At 54.3% G+C, this 17,457-nt stretch overlaps 3 protein-coding genes across 3 annotated transcripts, besides 3 other annotated features; all 3 read right to left on the bottom strand.

The window, feature by feature from the left end:
• Positions 1–430: part of a repeat region that runs on past the window's edge.
• Positions 431–1,514: 1,084 nt separating this feature from the next.
• Positions 1,515–3,071, bottom strand: LPMP_302130 (hypothetical protein; the record flags this gene model as incomplete). The annotated part of the gene is made up of 1 exon (XM_010702934.1): positions 1,515–3,071. One exon carries the CDS (start codon positions 3,069–3,071, stop codon positions 1,515–1,517), a length of 1,557 nt encoding a protein of 518 aa, XP_010701236.1.
• A 2,528-nt stretch (positions 3,072–5,599) lies between these two features.
• Positions 5,600–6,152: a repeat region.
• Positions 6,153–8,325: 2,173 nt separating this feature from the next.
• Positions 8,326–9,816, bottom strand: LPMP_302140 (hypothetical protein; the record flags this gene model as incomplete). The annotated part of the gene is made up of 1 exon (XM_010702935.1): positions 8,326–9,816. One exon carries the CDS (start codon positions 9,814–9,816, stop codon positions 8,326–8,328), a length of 1,491 nt encoding a protein of 496 aa, XP_010701237.1.
• A 3,286-nt stretch (positions 9,817–13,102) lies between these two features.
• Positions 13,103–13,646: a repeat region.
• Positions 13,647–14,978: 1,332 nt separating this feature from the next.
• LPMP_302150 (RNA-binding protein, putative) lies at positions 14,979–16,457 on the bottom strand (the record flags this gene model as incomplete). Its single annotated transcript, XM_010702936.1, has 1 exon — positions 14,979–16,457. The coding sequence occupies one exon, from the start codon at positions 16,455–16,457 to the stop codon at positions 14,979–14,981; it is 1,479 nt and encodes a 492-aa protein (XP_010701238.1).
• Between the last annotated feature and the right edge of the window lie 1,000 nt (positions 16,458–17,457).

Consider the following 17,457-nt stretch of genomic DNA (forward strand, 5'->3'; position numbering starts at 1 on the left):
GCACGGCCCCGGCATTCAGCCTCGACCCACCCACCCGCACCACAGGTCGCCTTGACCGCCGCTCCCGTCATCCAGGTCGCCATGTGGCGCATCGCTGGGAGGGGGGAGGAGGGGGCTCAGTCTCCCCACACCACCGGGCAGCGAGAGCCGGATGGGCCACGCTCGAGTCGCGCTGACGCTACACACCTGTTGCCTGGGTGGCACAAACACCTTCACGGCCGCGGATCGCACCCACGCAGCGCCGTCCAGGACGCGACCGCCGGCATCCGTAGCGACCATTCGCCCTGACCTCCCCTCACGTCGTAGGCGCTTGAGCTTGTCACCGCCGGAAGCGGTTCGGCATTGGCAGGGATAGGGTGGGGGCTGTCTGGCTTCCTCACCCAGAGTGCGGGCACTGGACCCGGAGATGCCACGCGCTGAGGTGTGTCCCCCCGTCCTTCGGGTGAGGGAGAAGTATGCAGAAAACACACAAGAGGAACACAGGGCAAGAGCCCAGCAGGTGAGATGAGGAGAAGCACATACCGGTCCTTGTCGCACCTGTCTACCACCTCTCTTCGTCCACTTTTCGCTCGTCAAACGGGTCTTCGCAAATGAAGTCTGCATGGAAGAGAAAAGGTTGAGGCACGCCTGCTTAAAAAGAACGTCTTTGCAAATACTCTAGTATGGCCCTCAGTAGCGGGGCGCATACAATTTCTTCTTCCTCTCTAAGAAGGAGAAACATTCTCGCTCTCTGCCACCCGCCGCACCCCCTATTTCTCCCGGTCTCATTCCCTTGTATCACCTCAACTCACCATGTCTTCACATTCGTGACACATACGTGACGCTTACCATCTCCTCGTGGCAGCCGAGAGCAGCACGGTTGTGCGTTTCACGACTCAAGTCCGTCGGGGCGGGCTCTCGCGAGTAGATCAAGAGTAGGCTATACACGCCCACCCTTGTGCGACAATTTAACACGCAAAGCGAAGCTTCCATGCGGGTGTGTTTGCGAGGTCAATGGAGGGGGTAGGGAGAGCGAGAGGCATAACGGGTACGAGGGGCCAAAGTCGGCGGGAAGGAATAAAACGCATGAAAAAGGATCGGCATCCGACGAGAGAGAAAAGAGCTCAGGGGGGCATCCCAAGCGATGAGGCGAGAACGAAATCGAAACGGAGAGAGGGACGCACGGGGGAGTGAGGCGTGAAATACACGGCATACGAGAATCCAAAAGAAGACGTGGCCTATGAGCTGAAGAGAGAAAGAGAACGGGTGATTTTCTCTCGATACGATGAAATAGATGTAAATGGGCCTTCAGTGAAAGGGGTGTAGTACCTTACGATAACACGCGTAGGCATAGGAGGTGGCCTCCTCAACAGTGGGCCTCACAATCCTCCCCTCTCCACACATGCACACACATACACACACACAGAAGAATCACAAGGAAGACAAAAGAAATTTCCCCTCCGTCCATCCTTCTCCACACCTTCCCCTTCTCTTCACACCGCCGCTACCAAGAGCACTGGCCGAGAAAAGGGGTGCTAGACGTCGCACAGCGCCTTCGTCCATGCGACCAAGACATCAGCGGCGTCGAAAAAGGTACTCATCTGCGACTTCGTAGAAGTGATTAATTTTACTAGCGAGCCGGACATGGCCTCCGTAGCCTCTTCCAGCTTCCCCACGCGATGGGCCATGAGCTGGCCTTCGTTGCCGTTGTCGCTAAGATAGAACATTGCCACATACGAATGGGCAAGAACCTCACGCGCTGTGAAGAGTGTTTTGGTGACGCGCGAAACTACCTCCGATTTGGCGCACGTGGAGTCCACCAACGCCACTTCTTCCTGCGTCAAAGCGCCGCTTACCACTCCCGGGCCTCGTTTGCCATCGACCACCCTCTGCGCCTTGATCAGTTGCTCTCGCATTGCTGGGTTGTGGAGCAGCGTGTGAATGAGTTTCTCATCTCGCTCGGCGCTGTCGAGGTGGAGTGTATACCGTTCGTAGTGGTACGTGAACCTCTTAGAAGAGTCCATGGCCTCTTCGGACGCCGCCGCCCCGTGGTGTTCCACGTTGCGGCAAGAGTAGTAGTCTCCGCTATGCTGCCTCCAGGGCCCCAGGCAGACCCAGCAAAACTCGTGGCTGCACTTGCATGTCATGTGATTGCACCCGCCGCTCTTCTCAATGGTTTTCTTGCACTCTGGACACTGCTTTGTGCGACTCAGGATGTAAGCGAGATTCGCCCCTTCTTTAGAGCAATAGTTTTTCCACTGCCGCATGTTCTCGCACGTAGCTGGACGATGTGGCTCATAGCTGCACCGTAAGCAGTACATACTGTTGCACAGGAGACACAGCACCCCTTGTCCCTGCAGGGGTGGTACAGGGGCATAAATCACGGCGGTGCAGCCATGCGGGTTCGGGCACCAATATAGCGTTGGGCACGTCTCGACGAAACCTGTCAGGTACTTGCGGTGTATCTGTCCGAGGATTTTTTCGCTTTCCTCACTCTGTGCTTTGTTGTCGCACTTGGCGAAGAGCTCGCGCATGACGAACAACCCTACAAGTTCGCAGCAGTCTTGCTCCGGGCAGGAGGTGCCGAGGAGGTTCTCCAGGATGCGGGACTTGATGTGGTCGCGCCAGCACTCAAGACAGAAATAATGCCGGCACGTCGAGAGACACGCCACCTCGTGCGGGTTATACTCCATGGTGCAGATCCCACATACGGTGGGAGCGCCGGCTCGACCGAAGCAGAGCGTTGCCTCATGCAAGGACGCCTCCTCCGTGATTCCGAGGTCCTGTAGCACCTTTTTAGAATTCTCAAAGTAGCGTTCCACTGCAACATCCCTCGACCACCGATAACGGCGCAGTAGTAGAGTGGCCATACTCGTCGACAGACAAGTCAGATTCACTACTTCGTGCACCACGGCGCTTTGCATCGCCAGCACCTCTGAAATGTCCATTGTGAGCCCTTCGCACTGTTCATTTTTCTGCTCTGCCATTAAGTCGGCAGACCCCATCACTGTCGGTTCTGCCTCCTGCTCCTCGTAGGTGTAGTCATCCTCGTCCTCGCCGTAGTATTCCCTGTCGTACTCTGGATCATACATGATTCTTTCCTTCTTTTTTGTCTCTGTGATGATGATTATCGATGTATCGGTGTCGTGTGTGTGTGTGTGTGGGTGTGGGTCTCTGCTCTGTTGAGTAGTAGCATTTGCTTCCCTCATCTACACACAAGTTCTTCGGGCAGCAGTATTGATGTTGAGAAGCTGCCGACAGCGAAGCACAGTATGCAGTGCGCGATGCCGTACCTCGACCACTACCACAGCGAGGGATGGAAAGATTAAGGGAGATTTTCCACAGGGTTTCTTGACAAGCTTCAGACAAGGCAGCTCGTTCAAGAGTAGAGATCGAGTTCAGCTAGTTCTGGCGAAGATGGACTCAACGTCAGCTAGCGGTGCCGAAAAAGGAAAAACAAGAAAATGTATGAAAAATGCTTGTATGATGTGTATGTGTGAGTTGGCACACACATACACGCGAAAAAAAAACACGTGTGACAAGCTGCGCAATTCTTCCCCACCAGCCAGGAGCTCAGTAAGGAAACAAAATGCCAGTCATGATGACTCCGTCGCCGAGGTAGGAGGGAGCGTACAGAGAGCATTCAAGTGGAAAGCAGTACATATGGCTGCACATTGCATGGGATCCCGAGTAGAGAGGAGGCGGAGGAAGGCGTGCTATGCGGCGTAGACACGTTTTGGTGAAGAAAAGAAGGGGGCACAGAGCAAGACGCACAACAAAGTACACCTCGTGGACACTATAAAAATTGAGTGACTGGCAAGGCTTTTTCTACCGCAGTGCTCCATAGCCCCCCCAAGTCGCGTATTCGTGTCTCTTTGTCGTCTACTGCAGCGCCCCGGAGAGGATAAAAAAAAACAAGTGTGAGGTCGGTGCGTAGAAGATGCTGTTCGACAAGATGATAAACGTGTCGCACAGCCTCTCAAAATTATAGCGGTGACCTACCTTTATCGTGGAGGCCTTCCCCGTTCTCTCCCTCTGGCGTCTCTTTTTTTTCGTTTTCGAGTTCTTTGGCGGCAAACTACGCAGGAGCATGGTAGGGGTTTGCTATTTTTCCTTTTGTAGCTTGATATAGTCAATTATTTTTTTTCCCTCTCTGCCTGTTTGTCTTTTTTTGTTCGCGCTTCTTGAAGATATAGGAAATGATGCGCTAACAGCACGCAGGTGCCATTCCGGAAGAGAGATCCACACAGAAAGACTGAGTGTACACTACACTTCCCGTTAATGCGGCACAAAATAAGCCGTGTGAATAGCAGCAGGGGAGGAGTGTGCGAGAAGATGCATTGAGAAGTAACATGAGCGAGAAACAGAAAACAAAAAAAAAAACAGAGAGCAAAGATGGACGTCGTGAGCGCCTTGACAGCGTCGGTACGCAGTCACGTACCTACCCACGCGCACAGACGCGTTATTATTAACAATGGACCGACACACTGAATAAGCAGAGGAAAGGAAGAAAAACTATGCCCGTGTTGCTTCGACCGCAACAAGAACAAACAATACACAACAAACATATCGCCAAAAACTGACATTAAGGTGTGTGCAGTTTTGTGTGAACGTCGACACCGGATGATGCGACGGCACGTCTTATACGAAACAATTATTATGATGTTACCCTCAGTCAGACGGTTCGAAACAAACACAACATACTAAAACACACACTCACACACACACAATGAAAGAAGAAGCAAAAAAAAAGTGCACTGCACTCCTGCGGTCCTCACGGAGAGGCACGCACACACACCTGCACAGAAAACCCATCAAGGAATCAGAGCTCTGAGCACCACAAACAGATGCGTGCTGCATACTTTTTTCTCTTTGCTTTGGATTCTCTTCGAAGGGCCTTGTCAGACCTTCTTTTCCCAGGTCGATTTCACACCGTCACTGGGGTAGGAAAAAAAGGGGGGATGCGTGTAAGAAACCCTACGACACTGCCTTTCTCTCTCTCTCCACCTGTCAGTGTGGTTTGCGCAAGGCCACCCCCCCGTCCGTGGGAAGAGAGAGAGAGAGAAACAGGCATACACCAAAAAACGACACGTACAAAGTCGAATGTAATGCCACACACACACACACACGCACACACACACGCACACACACACAAACAAACACACGTGTGCGACAAGCGCAAAAAAAAAAGAGAGAACACCTACAGCACACAAAACAACAACAAAAAACGCCGCTTCGGCGTTGTGGAGCACAACATCGCTGACGGTAATCACCTGAAATTATTCAGACTGTCTAACCGATGCTAGCCTACCCGCCACATTCACCACCAACAGCCCAGGCAAAGCACACGCACACACACACACACCTTCCAGTACTCGCCACTAACTACCGGGCAGAGCTTTAGAGGAAAGCTCTTTTTTTAAGGGTGTGTAGGTCGGTATGCAGTCTGAGAAAATGCTGGAGAGGTATGCAAGAACAAAGGTGCTGAAAGAGATCCGTGAACAAACTAGGATTATCCTCGACAACACGTGAAAAAGAAAAAAACATAGCACCGCTAAGTTTTTTGTGCACTTGGCCTTTGGAGGAGAACGGGTCTTCCTCTCCTAGGCCTCCGCGTGGACATAGAGCATAGGTCCGACCCCACTCGCCCACGCATGCCGCCAGACCCATCGCATGCTGCGAGGCACGCGTAGACACGCGCTACAGCCATGCGCCGACCCCGCCACCTGAGCACGGCCCCGGCATTCAGCTTCGACCCACCCACCCGCACCACAGGTCGCCTTGACCGCCGCTCCCGTCATCCAGGTCGCCATGTGGCGCATCGCTGGGAGGGGGGAGGAGGGGGCTCAGTCTCCCCACACCACCGGGCAGCGAGAGCCGGATGGGCCACGCTCGAGTCGCGCTGACGCTACACACCTGTTGCCTGGGTGGCACAAACACCTTCACGGCCGCGGATCGCACCCACGCAGCGCCGTCCAGGACGCGACCGCCGGCATCCGTAGCGACCATTCGCCCTGACCTCCCCTCACGTCGTAGGCGCTTGAGCTTGTCACCGCCGGAAGCGGTTCGGCATTGGCAGGGATAGGGTGGGGGCTGTCTGGCTTCCTCACCCAGAGTGCGGGCACTGGACCCGGAGATGCCACGCGCTGAGGTGTGTCCCCCCGTCCTTCGGGTGAGGGAGAAGTAATGATAAGGCGAAAAGCAAAACGGTCTTTAAACAATCACGCCCTCCCACCTTTCCTCACTTCCAAATGGCGCAGCGGACTGTAGCGGTGAAAGGCGTACTTGAGTGAACTGTTCGGCTGCTGGGCAGCAGCGGAGGAGGACCGATCACCATAGTGTGTATTATATCTGACAGCAGATGTGAGAAGATCGTCAGGGCACCGCACCCATGGAACAGCAGCGGTGATCAGAAAGGAAGTAGTGCGGGGCATCTTTTTTGGTGTTGCGTAATTGCCGTCTATCTCATGTCAGCAGTTTGCCCTTCATGTGATGCCCATTCTCTCCATGTGGTTTAGGTCTTCACGGTTGAGCAAACCTACGGAGTGCCTCCTGCTGTACTGCCACGAAGTACCCTTGCCGGTGCCCGTGTTCAACTTTGACCAGGACAGCACTTATGCACGCGTATAACTACCCCTATCGCTATCACTTGAAAAAAGATGAAACACATCTGCACAGCTGCTGGTGTTCGGATCTGTGTGTAACGATGTGCCCTCGAGGGGTCTTGGCCAACACCGCAACTCATTCTTTCACACAGGAACGCATCCATTCACGACACCTGCAGGCGCAGCAGCTGTACGACAATGTAGACCCTGAGAAAAGAGAAGAGCACGCCAAGTGCTGCGGAAGCACAAACGCTAAAGAGCAAGCAGAAAAAAACAAAGAGGACTCCGTCTCAGTAGATGCGACCGTGCGAGAAGAGCTATGCCGCTCTGCCTGCACTGCATGGAAACTGGCAGAGCCACTGAAGACGTAGCAGCCACGCAAAGCAAGCGAGGGAAAAAAAAAACAGTTTAAGACCGCCAGCGAACAAGAGGAAAAACAGAGGAAGAAGAACGAGCAGGCAGTGGCAAAGGAAAAGCAAGGAAAAAATGGGAAGAAAAGTGCAAGATGCCATCACGTGGTTCCTGCCCTCCTCATCGATGTGTGTGTGTGTGTGTGTGTATGTGTGGTTCCGCACCGAGACCACCAACGCACCACTAAGTTCTCAATGTTGGCACAGCGCAGGCGTGGGGCCAAACCCAGAGGCAAGTAAGAGTCACAATAACAGAAAAAGAAAAAGCGCCCCATCAAATAAAGAAAATAACGGGGCGCAAACACACATGAGGAGACGGACCACAAACGAAATATGGATATAAATATAGAGAGAATTGGCATGTTACCAGCGCAGACGAGTCACGGTGAGACGACGTTGTACTGCGAGACAGTATAGCTCCAATGGCAAGCCGAGACGAATTAGAACAAGGAATGAATGAATGAAAGGAAGCGTACAGTGAAGTCGTCTTCTTGAGAGGGGTCTTCAGTGCTATGAAAGGGCAGACGCTATGAGGAACGGGACAGTGGGGAACTTGAGCGTACGACGAAAAGAAAACATCAAGGGAGCCAAATCCAGCCCAGCGGAGAAGTTTGCTCACAGTGGAGATGCACAACAAAGAAGTGGGTGTGCGTGCCTTCATGAGCTTCTTGCTTCCTGTTGAACGAGGCAGTAAAGGCAAAAACAGAGACCTCGTACCTTCATCACACTAGCGGCGACATGCAACAACAACGAAAAGAAAGACGCTACAGGCAGTCGGCTAAAGCGCACGTGCGTTTTTTTTCGTTGTTGCTTCCACCCTGTTCCCTCCACCTGTTGTGTGCTGTAGTTGCTCTCCTTCCTCTCAAACTCCGCCTACACGTTGCACTGTCACGTAGCGTACAAAGCAGCAGCTCATGGTCACAGGGGCACGGAGATTTCTTGCCCATTCCCTTTTACGCACTCTGCAGCACACCACCATTCCTTCCTCTTCACAGGGCTGGTCTGTGCGGTTCTTTTTCTCCCTTTCTTCCGTTTCTTCTTCCTATCTCAGGCAGGCACACGCCCCGTCAGTACGTTCGGCTCAACAACTGAGATGCATGTCTCTCGCCCTCTCTCTCTCGGTTTTTGCCCGAAGCTCAGCCTGTCAATTTCTCCTGTTCTTCCTGATGCTCCTGCACCGACTACTGCCTTCTCCGCGCTAGAAGCATAACCACGGTTGGCTACTATTCTCTCTAGTGCATGTCAAAGGATCCACGATTGCCCCGCGCTTTGTCGGTGGATGTAGGTCATCTTTTTTTCCCGCTACTTCACGTTATCTTTCGCTTGCTACACTACTGGCCTAGGTCGTTCAAGCTCGCTGGTGCAGCCAGATATGTGTTGTTCCCGCGGCTGGAAAAATGGTTATTCGTGAGGCCTATGCCCTGTCCTGGCGGATACGGCACCACCGGCGAGCCCTGAACCTGATGGGACGCCCCAAAGTGCATGTTTACGAGGGGCGCTGTGGGGTATGGTATGGAGGAAACTAAGGGAGAGCTGGGCCCAGTTGAGCTATGTGTCGACGACACCGGCGTGACCGGAGCGTACGGGTTGTGACGGTAGCTGCCACTTGGGCTCAAGTTGCTGCTGCGATGCACCGGCGTCGTGAGTGCGTGTGCGCTTGCATCCAGCATCGCGTTACTGCCGACACTGCAGCCGTTGGGAAGGGCTCCAGAGTTCTCCATTTCTGGTCCAAAGCTAAAGTTCAGCGGAGTACCTGGATAACTGCGACTCGGTGTTTGGTCAAGAACGCCGTAGTGGGTGAAGTTGTTCCCAAAAGTGCTCGCGTTTGTAGGGTTAAAAGTAACGTTGAGGAACGACCCCGAGGTGAAGGTTGGAGACTGCTGCGGCTGGACGAGAACGGTCTGCGTTGGTGGAGGTTGCTGCATCGTAGATAATCCCGCTGTCAACAACGCCGGTGACGCCACGGGCTGACCCATTCCTGGCGGTGGCGGTGCACCGCCAACACGGCCAGGAGAAAAGTGATGGGAAATGCTGGCGAACACCCGTGACTGCTGCGAGGTGCCGGCCCCCTCCATACGTGTCTCAGGGGTGGAGTTCGTGTGCGGCACACTGTTATCGGTGCAGATCGGCGGCGGCGGTGGTAGCAGCGCGTTGTTGGCGTGATCAGCAAATCCCCTGGTGCTGCCATGACCGACCCTATGAGACCTGGAGTTGTGCGCCGTACTGAGGTGCTGCTTCACTGTGAGCTGCTGCTGCTGTTCGCGCCGACGACGACGCTCCCGCTTCGCCTCCTCGGAGTCGGCGTACTTGGCTAAGATGGCCACCGACGTGTTGAAGTAGAAGCGGTTGCCGTGCAAACTCGCCAGCGCACTTTTGGCAGATTCCACCGTGTCGTACTCAGCGTAGACCACCCAAACGCTACCACCCACACTGTCCTCGCGCATTGCGCAGTAGGTGAGGGGCCCAAAGCCGCGCAAAAACTGCTCCACTTCTAGCTGTGACAGCTTCAGCGGGATATTGCGCACGTAGAGGGCCTTGCTTTCCTCCACGGCGACCTTCCCATCGTGCTTCGATGGGAAGATGCAGAGAGTGAAATTGTGGCCGTGCAGCGTTACGTGGGTCTTGTTCAGCTTTTCATACGCCTCCCGTCCGACGTCCTCCGACTCGAAAAACACGAACCCAAAGCCTTTGCTCCTGCTCGTTGTAGCGTCCAGCATTACCTTGGCATTGGTGGGGTGGTACTCGAGGAATATTTGCTCGAGATCAGCGTCAGTGAGGTTACGTGGCAGCTTCGCCACAAAGAGGTTCTGTAGGGTAGTCATTATTTTTGTTTTGACGGCGTATTACAGCTTGTATGATCTGAGAGTATAAAGGTCGTTTGCGATGTGCGCAACGGAAGGAAGAAGGCGGAGGTGTGGCAGCAGGACAAGTAGGGGGCGGGTGTGGGTAGGAGGAATCGATATGAAGGTCGAAAACAGCCGCTCCCAGCAGTCGTGATGGGGGTTGTGCAGAAGTCCGGCGGAGACACGGCTTGCACATTGAGTAGGAAAAGGTGGAAGAAAGGAGTGAGGTTGGGAAACGAAGACCAAGGGAAACGAGAGAGCAGCAGAAACAGTAGTGTGGTGCGCAGGGAGAGAGGAGGTGAGGATGTTACGCATCGATGTGTGGTGTATCGCAAGGGACGCAGCTCCTGGGGAAATGTGTGGAGAAAAAAAAAGGCACATCCCCAACCATCGATGGTGCTGCACAGGAGTCCGTTTACAGCGCCCCATCGACGGGAAGACAGGATAAAGCCGGGGCTCTCTTATGTTTTGTTGTTGAAAATCTCACCATGCACTCTCCTTTCACTGCCTATTGAGGCAGAGGCGGGGCCAATTCTACGCCTCATCGTCTTCCGCCCCCCATCGTTGCATACGCATGGTGCGTGCCCAGGTGCGCAACAGGACACACAGACACACACAAGCGGAAGGAAACCATACAGAATGCTTCTTCATGGTGCGTTATTGCTAACCGCCAGCCTCACCCAAGGGGTTGACGGAGTGGATACCATTGACTTCCTTTTATTGTTCCCGAGGGTGGTGGACTTGCGCCCTCTACCAACGGTGCGAGAAAGCCCTGCATGTATTCTCAACGTTCTCGTTTTGAGAAGAGGCAGCACAATGAAGCACAGCAGAGAAGGGAAATGAGGGGTGGGAGGAGGGGGGCGAGGTCGAGGGGTACGTACGAAATCGTGGCACTCACTGCTGATTGAGGCGCTGCTCCGATGGAAACATAAACGAGAAGGAAACGAAGAAGTGGTAAATGAACACCGCAATGATGCATTTCTGTCTCCCCTCGGCTCAGTTTGAAGGACTAGGGAAAGGAAGCCTGCGATCTCTGCTGGTCGAACGTCGTCGAGTGACTTGCTCGCCGGCGCACTCACCACGTCCGTCTGCCCATTTCTCCTTCAACTCACTTTTTTCTTCGTAGCAGTACGGCCTCAAACCCCACAGCCAGCACCTCCGTGCGTTCCAGCTCGAGTGCTGCGTTCTGGCGCAGCTGTAGTAGCGAGGACCCCTGAATCTGATAACGAGCAATCTTTCTTCATGCATCCATACGGTGGCCTCCTGTACGAGGGTCCCCAGCGTGATGGCGCGGTGTGGGACTGTCGCATCGCGTTGTCTAGAGCGTCTGATTATGTAGAGGCCCACATGAAGAACCCGCAGTCATCGCTGAAGCACTGTTGTGCCACGCACTTGGCAAGGGTCAGAGGCAGCTGTGTCGCGATTCTCGAGAAGGGCGTGCGTGTGTGCGTGCCCTGTGACGATGACAAACAGGGGCTGAATCGAACATACGCAGTCGTACCGTGCTGGAAGTGCTATCTCGGGTTAGGATACCGGCCAGTCCGTGATGCCGCCCGTGCAAGGGGTATGCAGTAGCGTCTCTCCGTAGGTGTTGGCTTGGTGTACAGCCGCAAAAGGTCGGGTTTCCTGTGAGAGTGGCCAGTCGTCTGCACTTGCAGTGGGGTGGCGTTGGCGTGCAGTGTTAGCGCAGACCAATCCAGCCTGCTGCTCGCCCGCTTCTTGTGTGGCACGCCATTTCCTGGGTGCATCTCCCATTGGCCTTCTCCTGTACTGCCCTCCGCTCTGGGTCACTCGACAGGGAGCCCTGCTTCCGTTTTCCCTTGAGGTCTGGGCGGCTGCCGAGGCGTATTCCGCGGAGGCAGCGCTGAGGAAGCAGCATCAGCAGCCGCCCAGACCTCGGCCACGACCCCTGTTGGCACAACGCTCTGCTGTAATCACTGCCGCAGCCGTGGCGTGGATTGGCGTTGCCGCGTGTTTGCCCCCTCAGAGCCTTTGATCTGGTAATTCACACTGTCAACCAGGGAAGATATCAGAGCGTTCAGCTGCCTCGCTACCTCGCTCACGTCTGCCACACCCGCTTCGTTCCCTTCGGCGTCGTACACAAGAATGTGTGCCCGGTACCAAGCACTGCGTCGTCCTTCAGCTCCTTGTGAAACCCTGCCACAGCACTCTCCGCGCTGCCAACCAGGCCGCCGCTTGCTGGCTTCACTTCAGCGTGTAAGAGGGGATGCGTTGAGTGCGCGTCGCTTTGGGAGGGGGGAAAGAGGACTCTGCAGTCCGGCACCTCGCTCACCAGCGGGAAGCCAGTGTGCGTCCCCCCCTCTGTCCAAGAGGCTGGCCGCAAGCCAATGGTGAGTTTTGATGGTGTCATCAGCGCTGAAGTGGAGGATCACGTGCATCAGTGCGTAGCGTGCATTGTTCAGGTCATTTGAGAAGAGCACGCACTAGCCCAGCCTCACCGCCACGGGAGCCAAATGGCCTTGGGCGGGCGAGACTCACGGAACTCTGCTCTCCTCTCCTCTGGCTCTTCGCGAGCTGCGGGTCTTTGAAACGTTGCTGTTGCCCTCCTCCCCAAAGTGCCTCAGCCTTGATTGGTTCCTGCATTCACGGGTAGACTTGTAACTGGTGCTCGCACATACGTCTCTCCTCCATGAGATACGTTACGCTTTCCATGTTTGCTGTGGGTTGCCTCGGCGCTGAGAGGGCCGCCAGATTCGTCCTCCATCTCTGCCTTCAGTTCCTCCACTGCGGTGTAATCTGCCCGCTTTACTTCTCCAGGAGTGCAAAACACATTTTCAATCGTCGGCTATGGCCTCTCATCTCCGACAGGTTCAACTCTAATAGCCTTTGTTGAGTGATGAGTGGTGAGGAGATGCGCAATGCCGTTTTGTTGGCCCGGCATGTCGTCTGTACAGAAGGGAGGCGCGGGAATCCGGCAGAGAGAGAGAGAGGAGAGAGCGCTGCAATGTAGCTCCCGTGTAGCGCGACTTACGAGGGGACACACGAAAGAGGTCCTGCAGGGTCGAGGGGAATACTGGATCGTGAGACTACATGTAGCGCCATTGTGCAGTACCACAGAAAGACAAGCCCCTTTCTCGACTGCTACTACTAGACAGTGAGAAAAAGTCCAGCAAAGTGTTAAGAATGTCTCTTTTCTCTTGATTGCCCACGCATGTGTGAAACACAATGATGAAACACGAAGAAGGGGCGCTGCCCGCTCGCTACAAGAAGACTTTACTAATGGGAAGCGCCGTCCTCCTAGGCCTCCACGCTGCCATAGAGCATAGGTCCGACCCCACTCGCCCACGCATGCCGCCAGACCCATCGCATGCTGCGAGGCACGCGTAGACACGCGCTACAGCCATGCGCCGACCCCGCCACCTGAGCACGGCCCCGGCATTCAGCCTCGACCCACCCACCCGCACCACAGGTCGCCTTGACCGCCGCTCCCGTCATCCAGGTCGCCATGTGGCGCATCGCTGGGAGGGGGGAGGAGGGGGCTCAGTCTCCCCACACCACCGGGCAGCGAGAGCCGGATGGGCCACGCTCGAGTCGCGCTGACGCTACACACCTGTTGCCTGGGTGGCACAAACACCTTCACGGCCGCGGATCGCACCCACGCAGCGCCGTCCAGGACGCGACCGCCGGCATCCGTAGCGACCATTCGCCCTGACCTCCCCTCACGTCGTAGGCGCTTGAGCTTGTCACCGCCGGAAGCGGTTCGGCATTGGCAGGGATAGGGTGGGGGCTGTCTGGCTTCCTCACACAGAGTACGGGCACTGGACCCGGAGATGCCACGCGCTGAGGTGTGTCTTCTCGTCCTTGGGGGCACGTGTGCGATACCAATAGATGAATAGTGAGACACGTTAAGAGGAGTTACCATTAACACTCTTATTTTCAACGTACTCGTAGCCATGTTTGAAAAAAAAAAACAGAAAAGGAAAATATCATGAAGGATGTCATCAAGGAAGGCGACAGCGAAACAGCTCAAGCGTAATCAGTCCAAAGACCTACACCCTCACTTACATAGACACATATGTATATGAGGGGTGTATAGGTCAACAAGAAAGTCCCACAAGACGAGGGGCAGAGAGATTGAAGTGAGAACAAATGGGGTAATCCCTTGTCAGACTTTAATGCCGGCTAGCAGAGAAGCAGGCATACACACTGAGCTACACCAGCCGTAACAGGACCAAAGTAGAATTCAGTGAGCTGAGGAGAGTTGTCGATACGAGGGATGCGCACCTGTCAGCTTCCTAGATCATCATCATGACAGTCAGAACGCTAAACAAAAAGTCAAGAAACAAAGCGAGCGCAGGGAGAGCCAGTAGACAATCCGGCAGCGCCAACGCGGAAAAGAAAGACGCGTCTATCTGCTTGGAAAAAAAACAAAGAGAACCAAATCACCGCGTACACAGCCATGTAAACCAGTGGGTCGCAGCAGAAGATACTCTGGGAGAGAAGTAACAAGACACATACGCATACAAAAAAGAGAGGAGCCCTCTCTCAAAACTAGCACGCGTAAGCTGACACTGCGAATGCAAGCACACGATCACACCCAGTCAGACGGAGAGGTGAAACAGGAGCTGAGAGGGGTACAGAGAGCAAGAATGCAATACAGACATAGAAACGCAGAAGAGGACGAAAGACAGAATCGATTTGCCCTAGCGAGAGTGTTTTGAGAGAATGAGGGGCGGAGATCAAAGGACCCAGAGAGAAAAAAAAGGGGAGAGGTGCGGCTAGAAGGGTCCAAGTGCGTAGACATACGACTCGCCACTTGACACGCAGTCACACGGAAATAGCTGGCACCATCAAGAATGAAAGCGATACCATTAAAAAAAGCGATGGCTGCAGCACTGGTGTTCTTTTTCCTTCGAGGGGGTCACTACAGCAAAACGCGCTAGCTGAGGATGCGCCCAAGTATACTAACCCATGGTGACATACGCGCACCTTAGACTTCTAAAGAGACGTTCTAGTCAGCGCAACTACGATAGGAAGGGCTGTAGCGGAGCCTGCAGAGGTGGGGAGCGGGAGGGACTGTCCGTCAACGAAGAAAATAAAAAAAAAGACTCCAAAAAGCACATTGAAAACGACAAATGCTCTGTTACACCGCGACTTACCGTGGTCGCATACCACTACTTCTACCACCTCACGCCTAATTCACTTCGGCCAGTGGTCGAATGTCCCTCTACGCGAGGTTCTTGTAGGGCATGCACACGAACGGCGTCATCGTTGAGACTTGTCACACCTGCTTCACCGAGATGTCCGCCGTCAGTATCGCAGGGAGTAGGGACGACTTGAAGTGGTTCTACGTAGCTGGAATCATGGGAGACGCTGAATGCACGCATCACGCTAGCGCTGTCGCTCGTGTAGGTCGGTTGGTTTCTCCTCACACCCAGCAGGGTTGTCGACTGCGAGTCTGTTATCATTGGTGCAAGGCTGGACGTCGGAGAAGTGAATGGGTCGCAGTTTATGTTCACGGCATCAGGAGCGAGAACGTACTGGGGCCTATTTTCCATCAGCATCACAGGTGTATTCGTGGTGGAATTCAGTAGAAGAAAGTTTGACTTGGCACCAGTTTCCGTTGTTGGCAGCGTTGCGCTAACCAGCAGCAGTGGTGCCGACTGCGCGGCGTGGGAAAAGTCGTAGGGCGATATTGGAGGGCTGAAAGAACTCGCAGGGATGAAAATTTGATGTCCGCTCTCGCTGAGGGTGTAGCAGTAGCCTGGCATCGGCTGCGGCATGGAATAGACCGGCGTCGGAGGGTGCTGCGTTACATCCGTCAGGGCGGGTCGGAACGGCGGCGGCGGCGCGTTCGAGAAGGACGGGTTCGCCCTGGGGGCGGTGAGGCGGCCCGTGCAACTGCCACGTGGAGCGACCGTGCTCGTAGGCGTCATTTTGCTTTCCATGATTCTGTTGGAGCTGACGCTGTTAATGTGAGAGAGACCATTCTCGCTTCCCAGTGTCGTGGCACAGGTGGGCAGCGATCCGGTGCTCTCGTGATGGTTGTGCGGAGGCGGAAAGATGCACCCACTGTTTGGGGCATGGGTTTGCGTTCCGTCACGACGGCGCCGGCGTGCCTTCTTGGCGTCGTCGCTGTCCTCAAACTTAGCGAGGATCGGTACCGAGCCATGGAAATAGGTGCTGTTGCCGTGGAGCTTCGCCAGTGCATTCTTGGCATCCTCGACAGTCTCGTACTCGGCGTAGACGACCCACACCGGGCTGCCATAGTGGTCCTCACGCATGGCGAAGTAGATAAGATTTCCGAAGGACTTCAAAAAGTGTTCCATCTTCTCCTGCCCAACGTTCATCGGGATGTTGCGGATATACAGCGCATTGCTCTCCTCGGTAAAGATCTTTCCATTGTGGTTGGAAGGGTAGATCACGAGCGTGAAGCTGTGCCCACAGGCACGCGTCATCTTACGGTTCAACGCATTGTAGGCCTTGGCGCCCTTCTCCTCCTCGTCGAAGAGCACAAAACCAAATCCCTTGCTCTTGCCAGTCGCCGCGTCCAGCATGATCTTAGCACTGAAGGGGCCAAACTCGGTGAAGATATTGAGGAGGTCGGCATCGCTAATGTTGCGTGGCAGCTTCGCCACAAAGAGGTTTTGCAGAGACATTGCTTTTCCTTTCCCTCTATAGGCTTGTTAAACCCCTTCGTTCAGCGATTAGATCAGGAAAAAAAGAGGGGGTAGTCCCACTCGCGCTTCGTTTTCTCAAGTTGCCACTACACACGTAGCGGGTGCTGGTCAATAAGACGCACGCTGGAGGTATGACCAAAAAAAGCACACAGAGAGAAGAGAGTGAGAAAGAGCAAAAAGACGTGGAGAAACAAAAATGAGGAAGGGCTGTGCCGAATCCTCCCTCCCCCAAATGAAGACAACAACACTCAGGAAAAACGACTTCTTCCTGAGCGAGATCCCTAAGAGCGAAAAACACAGCAAGCGAGGGAGAGGGAGAGAAAAGAGGACACGAAAAGACTGAGACACTCGAGATACGGAAAGCAAACCGAAAAAGAAAACAGACAAACGAAACGAAACGTCAAGGAGACGCTGCAACCTCAGTTCAGAATCACCGAAGAAGAGAGGAGACGAAAGAGCCGTAAAAATAATAATAAAAAAGGGGGGGCACACGAGAAAACGGTTACACAAGAAAAGGAAAGGTAAACACACACACACACGAGGGGAAAAAATGGGCGAGATATTCACTCACTCGAAAGGACTCGGTCTCAGGTGAGTCGCTTTCGATTTGTTTTGTTTGCCTGTACTGGATTTACTCGACACACACGAACAGTAGGCGTTGCGCGCCTTGTGTGTGTTTGCGTGTGGGTTGGGTTGGGGAGACTGGGGAGAGGAATGGGGTCCGCAAACCTAACACCGGAAATGAGAAGGTGAAGGTGGCACTGGGTAGGCGCGAAAACAACAACAACACACGCACAGTCCACACACCACCACAACTACCAAAGACGATACCTGGATTATTAAGAAGGAAAAAAACAATGAAGAGAACAGAACAGATGCAATAGGGAACTGCAGCAGCGACAAAACAATAAAAACCAGCAGCACTTAAAAGAACAGTAAAAACTAAAAGAGTAGTGTACCACGTCACCAGAGGCGAGGA

This window comes from Leishmania panamensis (assembly GCF_000755165.1).
Source record: "Leishmania panamensis strain MHOM/PA/94/PSC-1 chromosome 30 sequence".
In the NCBI taxonomy this organism is placed as follows: domain Eukaryota; phylum Euglenozoa; class Kinetoplastea; order Trypanosomatida; family Trypanosomatidae; genus Leishmania; species Leishmania panamensis.